This window comes from Penicillium soppii (genome assembly GCF_028829465.1).
Source record: "Penicillium soppii strain IBT 18220 chromosome Unknown utg000001l, whole genome shotgun sequence".
NCBI lineage: Eukaryota > Fungi > Ascomycota > Eurotiomycetes > Eurotiales > Aspergillaceae > Penicillium > Penicillium soppii.
The window spans coordinates 173670-187637 of NW_026643231.1; the positions used below are offsets into that span (position 1 = coordinate 173670).

Sequence of the window (13968 nt, forward strand, 5' to 3'; positions counted from 1 at the left end):
ATTTACTAGATGCTCCATCAATTCCTCAACGACATCTCCACATCAAAGGCATTGCTGGCCCGGCCTCCTAAACCTAGCGCTAAGCACGCCGCTGGCTCTGTGCGCTCATAGTTGACAATCATAAGCGTGAAACTTATACACTGCTTAATTGGTGCTTCTTGAACTCCTGTCATACCGCAAAGATGCTTTCGACAGTCATTACAGCGCTTCTGCTTCTGGCTTTTGGCTGTGACGGTCTGCCAACCTGCGAGACGCCTCTTTCTGGTAGATGGTCAACACTGCCGAGCATCATGCGCGATGGCTTGGAATACCCTCGCCAAGAGCACGCAGCGGTCCTGGTTGGCAGCGAGATCTATGTACTTGGCGGCATTCTGCCGTGGGATGGCAAGGAATACGCTACCACCAATATCGTCCAGAAATACAGCATGACAACCGGCACTTGGACAGAGATGGCTTCCATGCCTGCGGCTCTAAATCATGCCAATGTCGCCGTCGTCGATGACAAGATCTACTATCTTGGAGGCTTGGAAGCAGTCGATGAAACGTACTGGAATGCGACTGGCAAGTCAGCCGTCTATGATCCTGCCACCGACGAGTGGACCGTATTGCCTGGCATGCCCGAAGGACGAGAAATTGGCAGTGCAGCGACTTTGGCTGTTGATGACACCATTTATCTCCCTGGAGGACTTGCATACACAAACATTACCTATGATCAGGAAGGAACCGTGTCCCGATTCACATCGTACAACGTGAGAACCCAAAAGTGGGCGATCCTGCCGGATCTGCCTGCTCCACGTGACCACGCTGGTAAAGGAATCTATCAGGATATGCTGTATATATTGGGGGGACGAGCGTTTGGGAACAAAAACGTAGTCTCCACAGTGTTTGGATTCAACCTCACCTCTCATCAATGGTCGACAGCGTATGAACCCATGCCTATTGCGCGTGGAGGAGTCGCTTCTGCTACTATCGGTTCTCAGATGTTCACGGCAGGCGGAGAAGGCGACCGCCGTACTCCCACTGCCGTTTTCCCTGAGATGCAGGCTTATGATGCCGCGAAGAATACTTGGATCAACTATGCAGACATGCCTCTACCAATTCACGGGTCTGATGCTGTGGTATACGAGGGTGAGATTGTGATTCCAGGCGGAGGAACTGTGACGGGGGCGACTTTGACACCAGTTGTTCAGACATTCAAACCTCCTATCCAGGACTCGGGAGAGAAGAGCATGAATTTGATGGTTATTGTATACCAAGTTATTATTGACTTACCCTGGATGCTGTTCAAGAGATAATAACCCGTTCGCATGCCTGGAATGAATTGTCTCAATGTCGAGCTGGCTGTGTTTTTCATATTCATCAATTAAGTGTCATCACAAAATCTTGGGAAGACAATTTTGATGCCATTGACAACTCATGTACTCCCCCTCCTCACGGAGACAAACCGTAGTCAAGAATGCAAGGGAGTATTACCGTACATTGACCTACTTCAACCGCTCTCTCTGAGTTCCATCTATCCTGGTGACTACTTGAGGTCGAACAGACGACAAATTCAGCGCGAAGGCCTTTCTGCATCTGATACTTTGTCATCCATCCGTGATAACAACAGGCTTTACCGATTCCATGGAAATTTAGAAGCCTATGGTAGTCACGACCCCTTTTATGTCTGTAGGATAAGCGATGCAGAATTACGTCAACTAACCTTGGAAGATACTATGTCATCACAAGCCCCAATCTACACTTTTTTTACCGACACTCGAGCCCAAGCAGTATACTTAGCATCACTTTACTGAGGGCAAACAATGACGTGGCTCGACGGCCATAGTTCGGATACTGTAAGAGCAGTGAGTGATCCGGTACGATATATGGTAAGGTTGAGCGGAGATGCTTCCTAGTCAATTGGATCAATCAGTAGTATGTATATACAGTCGAACACCTATCCTTAAAGAAAGGAAATACAAGGGAACAGCCACCATTTCTTCATAGACTCCACTCGAAAAATCCTTCCGGTGATCCATTGTCGATCAGTGACAAAGGTACCGTGACAGATAGGAACACAGCAATCATTGACGATTACGAGTAACTGGTCGCACGCACCCGTGAAGAACTAGAACCAAACGAACACTCTCGGAAAATTTGCGCCCACCAAAAAGCAGCGAGGCTACGCCAACGTGCATCAGTCCAAGACTACGACATTATATTGGAAAACCTCGCGCCAACCGCCGGTTGGACTGAGGATTTTATTAAGGCTGAATTTTTAGATGGCCAGAAATTACACCTACGACAAGCACTCATTTCCTCATCAAGACAGGATAATACCTTGCAAGAACATATTGAAGAAGTCACACGCATCGACAACAGTTCCTACGCCGTACAAGCAAAATATCGCACCGGACGAGGAGGCCTCGGCATTACGTGATGCAACTGCGGGAAACCTTGGAAAGAGGACGCAAGGCTGCGAATTGTGGATCGCAGCAAGTATCTGGTGGATGGCGAAAAACTCCCAAAGATAAAGTCAAGAGTGAATATCCCTGCATTGGCCTAAATAGGCAGTGTCCCCACTCTCACTCAGCGGGTCGGCGCGAGTGGGGGCACTGCCTATTTAGGCAAAGGCACGGGTACTACAGAGCCCTGGCGTGCCGCGTAGCCCCACCATACTGATAAGCACTAGCACGGGGAGGATCTTTAGCTGCAGAAAAGTCATGCACGTTGCGACACCAGGATTCAGACCAGCATATCTTGTCAGCTTGGCAGAGCTGATGGCGAAGAATATTGAAAAGACATTCGCCGTTCGGGTTTATTCGATGACTCCAATAGCGTGAGCCGTTCCCAAGGCAAAGGATAACTAAGGTATATTCAACTGTTCATTTGCTCACCACAACTTGTACAACAATGCAAGCAGACCGAGTTGAAGTCGCTCCTTCTGTCGGGAAAAAGAAATGGATGTCACGGCGCAGAGGTGCATGTGAGATGTGCAAGTCGAAGAAAGTCCGCTGTGCGTAGCTCCACCTCGGTAGTCGTTCTGGTTTTGTTGACTTTGGGTATGACACAGGCGATGGTGCGACGCCATGTAGATATTGTAACGTGAGAGCAAAGTTCCTCAGACACGTTAGCATCGGCTAATACGTCTCACCAGTTGCACAATCTGGAGTGCGAGTATCAGCTCTCGAAGAAGCAGCAGACCTCCAACAAGCCTCCGATAGCGTCAACAACTGAGGACGTTACAGTAGAGCCGTCGTACGCAGAAAACGACGACGCTGGAGTCACAACACTCGTTCCCTCGCTGAATGACGTACAGATACCGCCTGAATTAACAGCCACACGACTTGGAGCGACCAACCGTATTTCCGGAAATGCAGGCAGTAGTCTCCAAGAGATGATGTTTGCCACAAATGACCGGCATGTCATGCCGGTCATGTTTGATGGGTATGCTCACGACGATTTCTCGGCCACATCTATGGAGTGGATCGGCAGTGACAATCTAGGAGCACCGTTCTCTGTCGATATGAGCAATATGAACGGGCTGGGAATGCTACCTTGGTCACCCCCGAAAAACACCTACTCGGAAGCTAATTTTGACATCCCGTATCCAATCGAACACACTGCCGATGTATCAGCAAACCTGACTTCAACCTCACAATTCGAGCTGGATTTGCCACTGTCCCTGACCGGACCCATGAGGGACAGATATGATGAGAAGATGTGGGAAGAAGTTAGTTCCAAGGTAAGCTTTGATCAGGACGCAATTCGTTGCACCTTTTCAGCAAGTGACCGTATGAACACCAGATGAGCTAACACAGCCTTTGTAGATTACAGTGGGGAATCTGCCAGGGACGGTACATGTTACTCTGATACAAAGACAATTGCTAATGATGTGGGGTTTAGACCATAGGCCAAGAATCGATTTCTCTCTGACGGCAATTTTCTCGCCACAGCGTCAGCAGCTCAAAAATCTAAGCCGGACTCAACAAGACGAAGTAGATGGAATTTTCAGACGACTCTCTGACGCTCAGTCTCAGATGTCATTCGGGCTCGGCGGTGAGCAATATGATTCCACCCATTCGCGCTGGTATTGGAGCGACGCAGCATTGTTTGAAAAGTGCAAGTCTGGTACGTGCCCTTTCCACGCCATATAGTTCGCCTTGTCGTCAGAATCTGACTTGAGCAGCTTGTTTTGATGAACCCCTTGGGTACGTCGCACCTTCCGTATCATCCAATGCGATGAGACTGAATCATGCTAGTATTTCCACCTTTTTGACGAGATCGCATTTCGACAATTATGTCCAACAAGCAAGGGAGTCGCCATCCATTGAGGGCTTAGCAGTGAGACCATTGATCGATTCAGTTATGGCTTTCGGGTTTCAAGCCCTGGCCACAAGATCACAACCCTCTGCAAATTCTGATGTGAGCAGGAAGGCGATCGCTCGACTAAGAATGGCATTAAGCTCTCGCGATGCCGTGCAGCGATCACCCGACACACTCCTGAAGATGCAGGTAAGTCAACAATTCCTCACGTGAATTTGGCCACATGTTGACTGATCAGACAATTTTAGCAATGGTACGATAAGGGTTGTGAACTTTTACTTCCAACAGCTAACCAACACCCAGACGACAATTTCTGAGCAAATCGATCACAAAATTCACACTCAACTTTTGTCATACGCAGTCAGCTGTGCCAGAACTCGAATATTTATGAATCGTGACTCGGTATACATGACCATGACAAAAGAGAAGGAACAACTTGCAAGGAGAAGTCTGTGGTACCTCTACTCGATCGAAGTCGTCCATTCCATACGCGATGGAATGCCACCTGTAAGTTGCGAGTGTGCTACCCTTTTTGTTCGGATTCCTCTGACAGTCTGAAACAGATCCTCACTCGCGACTGGATCGACTATGCACTACCTGAAGTCAGCAAAGACACGGATTGGCTGCTCATCCAATGTCAACATGCCAGCGCTCTCAGCTCGGCAGTCAATACGCTCTACAGTCAAAGGGCCCTTAGCCAAACCTTGGACGAGCGAGAACGAAATCTGATGCAGGCACACAAGGTCCTCGAAAGCTGGAGAACAGGTCTTCCAACACATCTGCAGAATATCCATCGGCACGAAACAGGGTATGTCAACCTCGACGATCAGAAGACGCGCCATTTGACCTTGACCATGGTTCACAAATATCATGAGGCCATATTTATCATTTTCTTTCCATGGACCGGAAGCCAGTCCAAAGGAATAATCTCGGAACACTATCGCAAGAGGAGCATGGAGCTTTGCGTAAAATCAGCCCAAGCCGTGTTAGCCATCGCGGCCCGAATCTCAAGTTGTGACATCCTCGACGGGTGAGACAAGGACATCTAACCCAGGGAGAATGTGTTGGCTAATCTTAGATATCTAGAAAGCTTATCAACCTGATCGCAGTTTCGATCTGTGTGACTTTCTTGGATATTGTGAGTAGCGGTTGCAAGAAAAGCTTGCCATACTTAAGTATGTGCTGTGGAATTTTCGGAAGTTTGAGCTTGGACAACGAATTGCCGTTAGCCGATGCTCTCAAGCTTACGCAGCTCGCTCAGAGGTCTGGGAAAACTTGATGGGCTGAGATTGAAAACATTAGACTGTATGATGGGGTTTAGGTGACGGATGAGAGAAGACACGCACCATAAGATAAGACGACACACAATTGAAGATAAGACATTACGCCATAAACGATAGACAACGGGTTACAGGCGTTAAATGACTGACGACAGATCAAAGGCCACAGTTCAGGCTCTTCTTGACAGAATACCTTGTAATTACTTTGCACTAAACATTCCCCGGAGGGGCGGGGGTCGGGAGTCTTTGCGCAATCTGAAAGCCACGTTTTCACAAGTACTGCCAGTCTAAAAATTCGTTGTATAAGCCTATTTGCAATCAAACTCCTCTAGATATGCTTGGTCGTTTGGAGTCTCCAACTCTCGTCTGGTCAATACTTCACCTCTGTCTTCGTAGCTTCTTCGCAAGAGCTCGGAAGTTCCATTCTGCAACATAAGACTCACGGTCGCCGAAATAATCTACCATACGTGTGCGTCACAAGAGGTCACCTCCCAACTTGAGCTCGTGTATTACCATGTAATACGTAATGCCAAAGGCATTTTCACTAGGTATCAAAGAATGATCGATGAATGATCAACCCTTTAACCATTCAAGCCTCTGTTGAATCAGCCTTTTCCTCTTCCTTTTGATTCTTGGCCAACTTTCGTCTTCGATGATCTTTGAGTAGAAAGATAAGGGCGAGAACAGTGCCGAATGCTGTCAATCCGACAGAAAACCAGAGAGTACCCCGGTAACCATGGAGCAAGTCTGCCTCGGTGTGTCCGCCATTGTTGATCTGAAGTTCAATGGTACCAGCGAAACCCAGACCTAGCGATATACTGTAGACAACAATCGTCATGATCACACTAGATCCCATACCCTGGTACTGTCGAGGCACTGCGTTCGCGAAGATGATCGTGGCAGCAGGCAACGATGAATCCATTGCAAAGGTGGCGATGATGGTGGCAAAAAAGAAGTAGGTCCAGTACGTCGAGGGTACGGGTCGCAAGGCCATGAGAAGGGAAGTAAGGAAGTAGCAAAGCATTGCAAACAACATGATGAACGAGGCTGGAACCTTGTTGATTATTTTGCCAACGACCAATGCTGTTGATATGCCGGTGACCAGGATAGGAGATAGCCATGCAGCCAGTTGAATGGGAGTTTGACCACCGATATTGAGGCATATTCGGATGACGTAGAAAAGCTAGACACATCGTTAATTTTACATAATTTCCAGGCAAACATCAGTACTTACCCAGATGCCAAATGTAGACCAGCCCGCTGCTGTACAAGAAAAGACGAAGGCGATGTCGGAAGTGAGGACGGCGACAGGTAGGATTGGATAGCGAGCTAGGCGAAGTTCGATGTAAAAGAACGCCGCCAGGAACAATAAACTGAGGATCAGGCATACGTAGACGTAAGGTTCATCCCACGTAGTTACCAGACTTTGATTCCAGGCGAAGTTGAACAGAACCAGAGCTATCACACCGCTTGCACCGCCCGGTAGATCAAGGCGGTCCAAAGTTTCGCGAATCGTTCGTCGCTGTTTTTGCTCACCCTCGACAGGCATGTTTGGAATTGCAACAATAGCGACGACGAAGAGAAAGGCAGTCCCCAAAGCCTGACTCCAATAGATCCATGGCCACCAAGCCATGGCGAATAGGGGTCCAAAGAGGAGACCTGCCATCGCACCGACTGGGGCTGATGCAGCAAACCATGCAAACCCCATGTTTCGAGGGCCCTGGGAGAAGCATTTTCCCATGATGGCGAGTGCATTAGGCACAGTCAATGCGGGACCAAGGCCCTGCAAGACACGAGCAAGGACGTAGACGGGGTAGCTGGAGTAGACAGAGACTCCTGCCATCATGCTGGTCAAAGCAAGCCAGCCCATACCGATGATGAAGATTGCCTTGTTGCCAAACTCGTCACCCAAACGTCCTCCGATCAAGACGAATGTGCCTAAAGTCAAGCCGTAGCCAGAGATTATCCACGAGAGTTTACCAGGATCGGTGACACCAAAGGACTCTCCGATTATTTCGAGCGTCGTGAGGCTGTTGCATAAGCCCAACTGATTGGTAAACATGGATGAACACACCGTCATGATGAATATGATCCGCCGAATCAAGTTGTAGCTATCGGCAATGTAGACATATTCATCTTTCGCAGTTTGTGCAGAACCTATACCTGAATCTGTATGAGTTAGTCAACGCGTTCAAAAGGCCTCCAGCTTTCGCAGGATATCTTTGAGAGCTAATTACCATCACCATGCCCTGGTGGAATTTTGGAATGATGCGATGCAGTGTCCTGCCCTTCTAGAGATGAGACGGTCATTATGAATAGGATTGAATGTTACTTGACTGTAGTGATGGGCGAAGAAGTTTGCGGAGAAAAGAAAGAGAATTAATTTATGGAATATGAAGAGAGGGAACTAAAGAGGGCACAGCTAAGCCCACCTGTCTAAAAGCGCAATGCTGTCTGTTTTGATGCTGTTCGGATATTTATTTGTCAGAATCCATTTCCGGAGAAATAACCCCTGTCTACAGTACTAGGCCAAAAGTCTCCGTTGTCCCGACCCCGACTTCCTTGCATAAACCACCCACCAATAACTTAATGCACTATCAATCAGTCAATCAATAAAAGTTCAATTAACCTGTTGCAGTGTAAATAGTTGCGTATAACTTTGCAGGCGCTTCCTCCAGCGGAAGCAAGAACTCGTAGCCAAGCACCAGAGCTGGGGTCGTAACTTGGTACCTGATCTCTCAGGCACCAAATCTCCCAAAGAGGAAATGGATGCTGATTTGAAAAGAGTGCGGAAATCAGCCCATTTCCTTCCTGCCAGCCCACAGCACAGATCCCATTACGTATGAAAATCCTATAATTATCATCATAGAGTGCACCCTCCATCTTCCTGCCATCATTCACACTCTCACGTCACCACCTCTATTATTACCCTGCTTCCGTTTCAATTCATGTTGGTACTGTTTACTAATGAACGCGTCCGTGCAGTATGTTTGTCGACTGTCACCGGGGCTCTCGATACCCGATTTCGTACGGTTCCTTGGTCAATACCCATAGTCTTCCACACCTACGTCAATGGCCCGTTGGCCAGTTTGCTCGTCGTCGTCACCATCTAGTCCTACATACTGGAATTGCTAGAGGAGACCTGTTTAGTGTATAAGGTTGACCACGTAGTGAGTGGCCTGCGGGTGAGATACGATCTTATCTTAGTCGATTTCAAGTCCCTCGATCCGACTGATTTGCCCCTATGATCGCGTGCGAAGCTTGTTGTAGTGCGGACATTGCATAATAACACGCTTCGGTGTTTGTGAACTAGTATCGCAACTACACCGGTTTGAGTCTGCTGCTTTGATTTTATATAGGAGGTTCCTAAGTCCGGTCCTTATTATACGTATCTGAATTAAGATAGTGCACTGCGGCTTCCACGGTCCGTCGTACAGCCGTAGCGTCTTCTTAGTGGGCGCCTCCACTAAACGTTTTATGGGTCCCGAAGTGGGCTCACGTTCCTACTGCTTATTTTGACGTACCCGAATGCGCTATCGGACTGCCCTTTTGGCGGCTTCGGCGAGGCGGACAATTAGTTTTCCCGTTCCGTCTCCGATCGCTACCTCCATCCCCGCACCAAGAAGCTCTGCACTCTTCGCTTCGTCATCGGCAAATTCATTGCCGGCCACACCAACGTGTGCGAGGATCCACCTGATGGTGATATTGACGTTACTGTGTTGATCCTGGCTCTGCTTCTGCGACTAGATAGCCTGTACGTGTTCATAAATCCTGGTGAGAACGTATTGGCCAGTCGGTCGCTGTGGGTTTTGAACTGCCTGAATGGCAGCCTGGCTGTCGGAGAAAATGATCATTTCTCGAGTCTTTTGTTCCTTGCTGTCGTTTCTTGGTTGGTGACTGCTTTCTTGTAGATTTGATTATGGGTTTCTAGTGCAGTCTCCCGGTTTTCGATCACGCAGGTGATTCGGTTCTCCTACAGTGCGACAACGAATGCCCCGCTTCTCATCTCAGATCTTATTGTTTGGTTTGGTTGGTTTCCAGGCAATTGCCTCGGTCGGAGCCCACCCTCCGAGCCATCGTTGTGCTGGCTTGCGTTCTTCCTTTGCCGTGCGTACACACGCCCATTACGGGCCAGTGAGAACGCGGATAGCCGCTGCCTTAATTGTCTGTTTTACTCGTAGCATCATCGGCAGTAGATGCAGTTCAATGTCAAGAGCCGCACCCGCTGTCCTGCGGAACGCATTACTGATTAGAATTGCGGCTCTTTTTTGAATATTCGTCAGCTCATTGTTCGGAATCCCCGCGAGGCATAGCATAGCTCTCGCGACTGGATAAAACCACGCAGACACGCCCCACAAGACTTGTGGCATGGTGACTGCTTGGATTACCTTCCGCATGGCCGTCAATGATGAGCCACGTGTAGACCCTCAATCCATATTTGACAACCACGGCAACAATGGGCCCCCAACGCTCTGATAGAAAGAAAAAGTTGACAGAGCAGGAAGGTCGCCTTTTCATTCCGGTGCATTAGCTATAAAAGCCTCGAAAGATGGTAATTATCCTATACTGCGGCTGCTGCACGATCTTCTGAAATACCTGTCTCAACTTTGAAGGCCTGGATCAATGGGCGCGAATCTGCTGCTGAAAAGAGGCCATCTGGTCATATTTTCACTCTTATCAAAGAGCAATAGATAGAGGATTGGCTACTTGATATGGATGTAAGAGGTGCAGCTCTGACTTTGCCTATGTTGCGAGATATGGCCAGCCATCTACTTAGTGCGCAGGAAAAAACCACCCTCTGCCATTGGCATTGATTGGCCTTTTCAATTTATCAAACGACACACAAATTTCTCTACTCGGCTTTCCCACAAATAAGACTATGGGAGAGCCCTTCAGAAGACCCTCGAATTATTGAACCACGGTTCAATTTACTCCAAAGGGCGGTTGAAAAAAGTGGGTATCGCTTCAGACGACATGTTTAACTTTGATGAGAGTCTGGTTTTGCTATAGGTGCTGGCGCAACACAAAAGATCATCACTTCAGCTAAATGCCTTAAGAAAAATAGCACTGTTGTTAGCTGGCAATCGGAAGTGGGTGACTTCGATTGAGTTTATTAGAGCTTCTAGAAGTGTTCTCCCTTCGCTCTTCGTTTTAAAGGAAAACAGTTCCTATAGCATTTACGGCCCTATCCTCTTTTATATCAAAAGAATCTCGTCTAACCATAAGCGCAAATGGCCAGACTACTAATACAATTAGTAAATATTGATTAAAGCATCATTTTATCCCTAATATTAGGATAAAAGTAGGAAAATATTGTTTACTGCTCCTTGATGTTTATAGGAGTCATTTATCCTCTGAATTTGACCAAATATATAGAGAAAACCAAAGAATCGTAGTCTGTATGCCTCCGCATACTTCTCAACTTTTATAGCCTTTGGCTTTGGTTGTCGGTTGTTTCTCATTCTTAAAGAGACTTCATAGAGGGGAGGTTTCAACTTTGGTGTGGAACGTAGTCAACACTATTAACAAGGAAATTTTCCTTGAACTAATCGCAGATGTGAGAAGAGGTGATCTACTCCCACTATAAAAAACAGCTTTTTAGCTACTGGTTTAGTACCATTTGATGCAAATAAAGTCTTGGAAAAGCTAAATGTACATCTGGATTCTCTTCATCCTCTAGAGACCCTCGTCCAGCGGCCACTCTCTTCCGGCATGACTATATAAGTAGTCCACCGCTACATTTTTCTCCAGCATCGCTGTACCCAATGAGAAGCTACCAACAATAAACAGACCAGAAAACGAGAGACTAAACAAAAATTAAATACCCAGAGGGGCATCTTTGGGGGTCTTGAAGGCAGTGAAGATGATGTTGTTGTTGAAGATGAAGATAGGAACGAAGATATATTTTTATCAGAGGCGCCTGCGAAACCAGTTCTCAAGCCTACTTTACCATCTGTTAATAACTAGGTGTATGATAAATTTGGAAAGATATACGTCAAGATGCTGAGATTGTTCAACTCTGATCTCTCTTTCTTATTGGGAGAGAGATCCTAGATAAATGACAGAAAATCTCTTAATGATCAAAACTCATGATGGAAGGATCTGCGCTGATAGACCTATACCTGGTATACCTGATATATATTCAGGCATGAACCTCAACACCATCTATGCCCTTAGTTCGGCGGCAGGTGACATGTTCTGGCTGTGGGATAAAAGGTCACACATATTCCAAATGCACTACACGTGTTCAACAGCCAACTTATGTTATTATTGTGGGTTAAATAACGGCTAAGAATTGCAGTTTTTTCCAAAGTGGCGGTGTCGAGCGCTAATCTTTATTGTATTAGCCTTTAGCCGCCAAAGCTGCATTTACTCGCGAATCCATGAAGTGAATCAACTTGTCAAAATAATCATCCCCTAGATCATCCCACGCACCCTCAATCGCCTCGCCAAATTGTTTTTTGAAGCCCTCAGAGGACTTAGCTTCGATTAATAGCTTCGGATGAAGCTTATATATGCGTTCTTTGGGTTGACCCAAGCGTTTCCAATAGGATTCAAATCCGGCGAATATGGCGGCCGTTTCATGACTTTAATCCCATTATATTCTAGCCACACCCTAATCACATTAGCTTAATGAAAATCCCTTTTATGGCGCTTGGAATCTTGCTTGACTGTGAATTGAACGGCTGACGCGGGAATTCGATCGACAGGCGATCTCCGCGAATTTGTAATCTTCCCTATACAGGGTAATAATTTGACATCGCATATATGGACTCAACTCATGCCCCATATGCCGATTGGCGTGAATAGGCTTCAAAGGCGTGCGTGGCAGGGGGAGGTGGAGGGTGGAAAAGAGTCAAAACCACGTCACGTCGCGTCGCGGGGAATAACTAAAGGGAACTTATTTCTTGGCACTGTACGGAGTATATTGAAAATGTTTTGTTTGGCATGCTTGGAGACACATTAACAGTACACTTGGACGATATTCTCTTGTTTACGAAAACTGCAGACGAGCATCGACGAAAAGCCACAAAAAATGAGGAATAATTACGCAATGCGAGTTTGAAACTGAATCAACGAAAATGTTTCTCAATCAGGAATGCGATTGAATGTTGTGGTCATCGCTACGAAATTGGATGGAGTCACCTGCTAAGAATTGATAACACGATCTCCGACCGGCCCGAGCCTTGGAATAAACCGGAACGGTGCAGGTTTTTAGGACACGTCAACTATTTCCGAGACCGAGATTACATACCATCCCTCACACATTTCGCAGCACCACTTTATGAGTCTGCGTCGAAAATTGGAAATGGGGGCCACGTCAGCGACGTGCTTTTGAAACGGTGCGAAGGCTTGAAAACGACATAATCAGCAATGCAGCCTTTGATGTGACCCAACGATGCACCCTTAGGATAGATGCCAGTGAACATGCTATTGGAGCAAAATTGATGCAATATAGCCGTGTCCTGCTTTCCGGTGTATATACTAGTCCGTACCGACCTTGGCATCGGATCTAAATGTAGCTATACGCTGGCAGACATGTCATTTGAATTCGTCAGACAGCCGCTTAGTCAGGGAAATCACAGATCGCTAAACTGAAAGCACCATACTGCTCGGAACTATGCATAGCGCGTCATCCGTAGATCTGGTTGTCGCCGCTTACGCAGATTGATTTCATGATGCTGTGAGGTTTCCGTGGTCAAAACTTTCATAGACCCGGCTATCTCCGTCATGCTCAGAGCCGAGCGTCGGGAACAGTGATTCCACGTGAGACTCAACAACTTGGTGACCAGCGACTAGCCTGACTTGATAAGCGGAAGATATCAATTACTAGCTATGACAAAGCGCAAAATACTTCTGCAAGTTCCTCAACTGTTCACCTAATCAACCACTTGAAACCACGAAAATGCCTGAAAAGCACGAATTTCTGTTCATCTTACCAGATGGCCCAGATGGTCTCAAGAACCGAGAGTCCTGGACCGAGTAAGTCCTGGTCAACTCCACGAATATGACACGGTTTTAAATTTTTCTAGCCCTCACGAACGATTCGTTGAACGAGAATCGGAATACTGGCTAGCCGGAGGTAATACAGAATGCGGAAGTATGGAAGATAATGATTGCTAACGCGTTGCGAATCAAGGCCCTATGTACGACGATCATGAAGAGAATATAGAGCGTGGTAGTTGGGTTCTGCTACAAGCTTATAACAAGAAGGAAGCTTTGAATCTTCTTCAACGTGATCCATTCACTGTGGGCAAAGTTTGGGATTGGGAGAAAGCTCAGGTCTTGAGCATCAAGAGTGGACTCCGTGTACCGTTTGTCAAGAACTCCATCAACTTTCCACAAGCCAAGATGAGCGGCGGTATGTAGATGATCAGGCAGG

The 13968-nt window shown here is 47.1% G+C and overlaps 4 protein-coding genes across 4 annotated transcripts; 3 read left to right on the forward strand and 1 right to left on the reverse strand.

The window, feature by feature from the left end:
• Window positions 1-182: 182 nt before the first annotated feature.
• N7529_000045 (Kelch repeat-containing protein) lies at window positions 183-1295 on the forward strand (the record flags this gene model as incomplete). Its single annotated transcript, XM_057235576.1, has 1 exon — window positions 183-1295. The coding sequence occupies one exon, from the start codon at window positions 183-185 to the stop codon at window positions 1293-1295; it is 1113 nt and encodes a 370-aa protein (XP_057102379.1).
• A 1597-nt stretch (window positions 1296-2892) lies between these two features.
• Window positions 2893-5584, forward strand: N7529_000046 (Zn(II)2Cys6 transcription factor; the record flags this gene model as incomplete). The annotated part of the gene is made up of 12 exons (XM_057235577.1): window positions 2893-2995; window positions 3053-3084; window positions 3137-3724; window positions 4020-4110; window positions 4169-4190; window positions 4242-4323; window positions 4413-4494; window positions 4554-4558; window positions 4609-4812; window positions 4869-5335; window positions 5392-5480; window positions 5535-5584. 12 exons carry the CDS (start codon window positions 2893-2895, stop codon window positions 5582-5584), a joined length of 1815 nt encoding a protein of 604 aa, XP_057102380.1.
• Window positions 5585-6174: 590 nt separating this feature from the next.
• Window positions 6175-7665, reverse strand: N7529_000047 (MFS transporter; the record flags this gene model as incomplete). The annotated part of the gene is made up of 2 exons (XM_057235578.1): window positions 6175-6768; window positions 6820-7665. 2 exons carry the CDS (start codon window positions 7663-7665, stop codon window positions 6175-6177), a joined length of 1440 nt encoding a protein of 479 aa, XP_057102381.1.
• Window positions 7666-13491: 5826 nt separating this feature from the next.
• Window positions 13492-13955, forward strand: N7529_000048 (uncharacterized protein; the record flags this gene model as incomplete). Its single annotated transcript, XM_057235579.1, has 3 exons — window positions 13492-13568; window positions 13619-13668; window positions 13726-13955. The coding sequence occupies 3 exons, from the start codon at window positions 13492-13494 to the stop codon at window positions 13953-13955; spliced, it is 357 nt and encodes a 118-aa protein (XP_057102382.1).
• Between the last annotated feature and the right edge of the window lie 13 nt (window positions 13956-13968).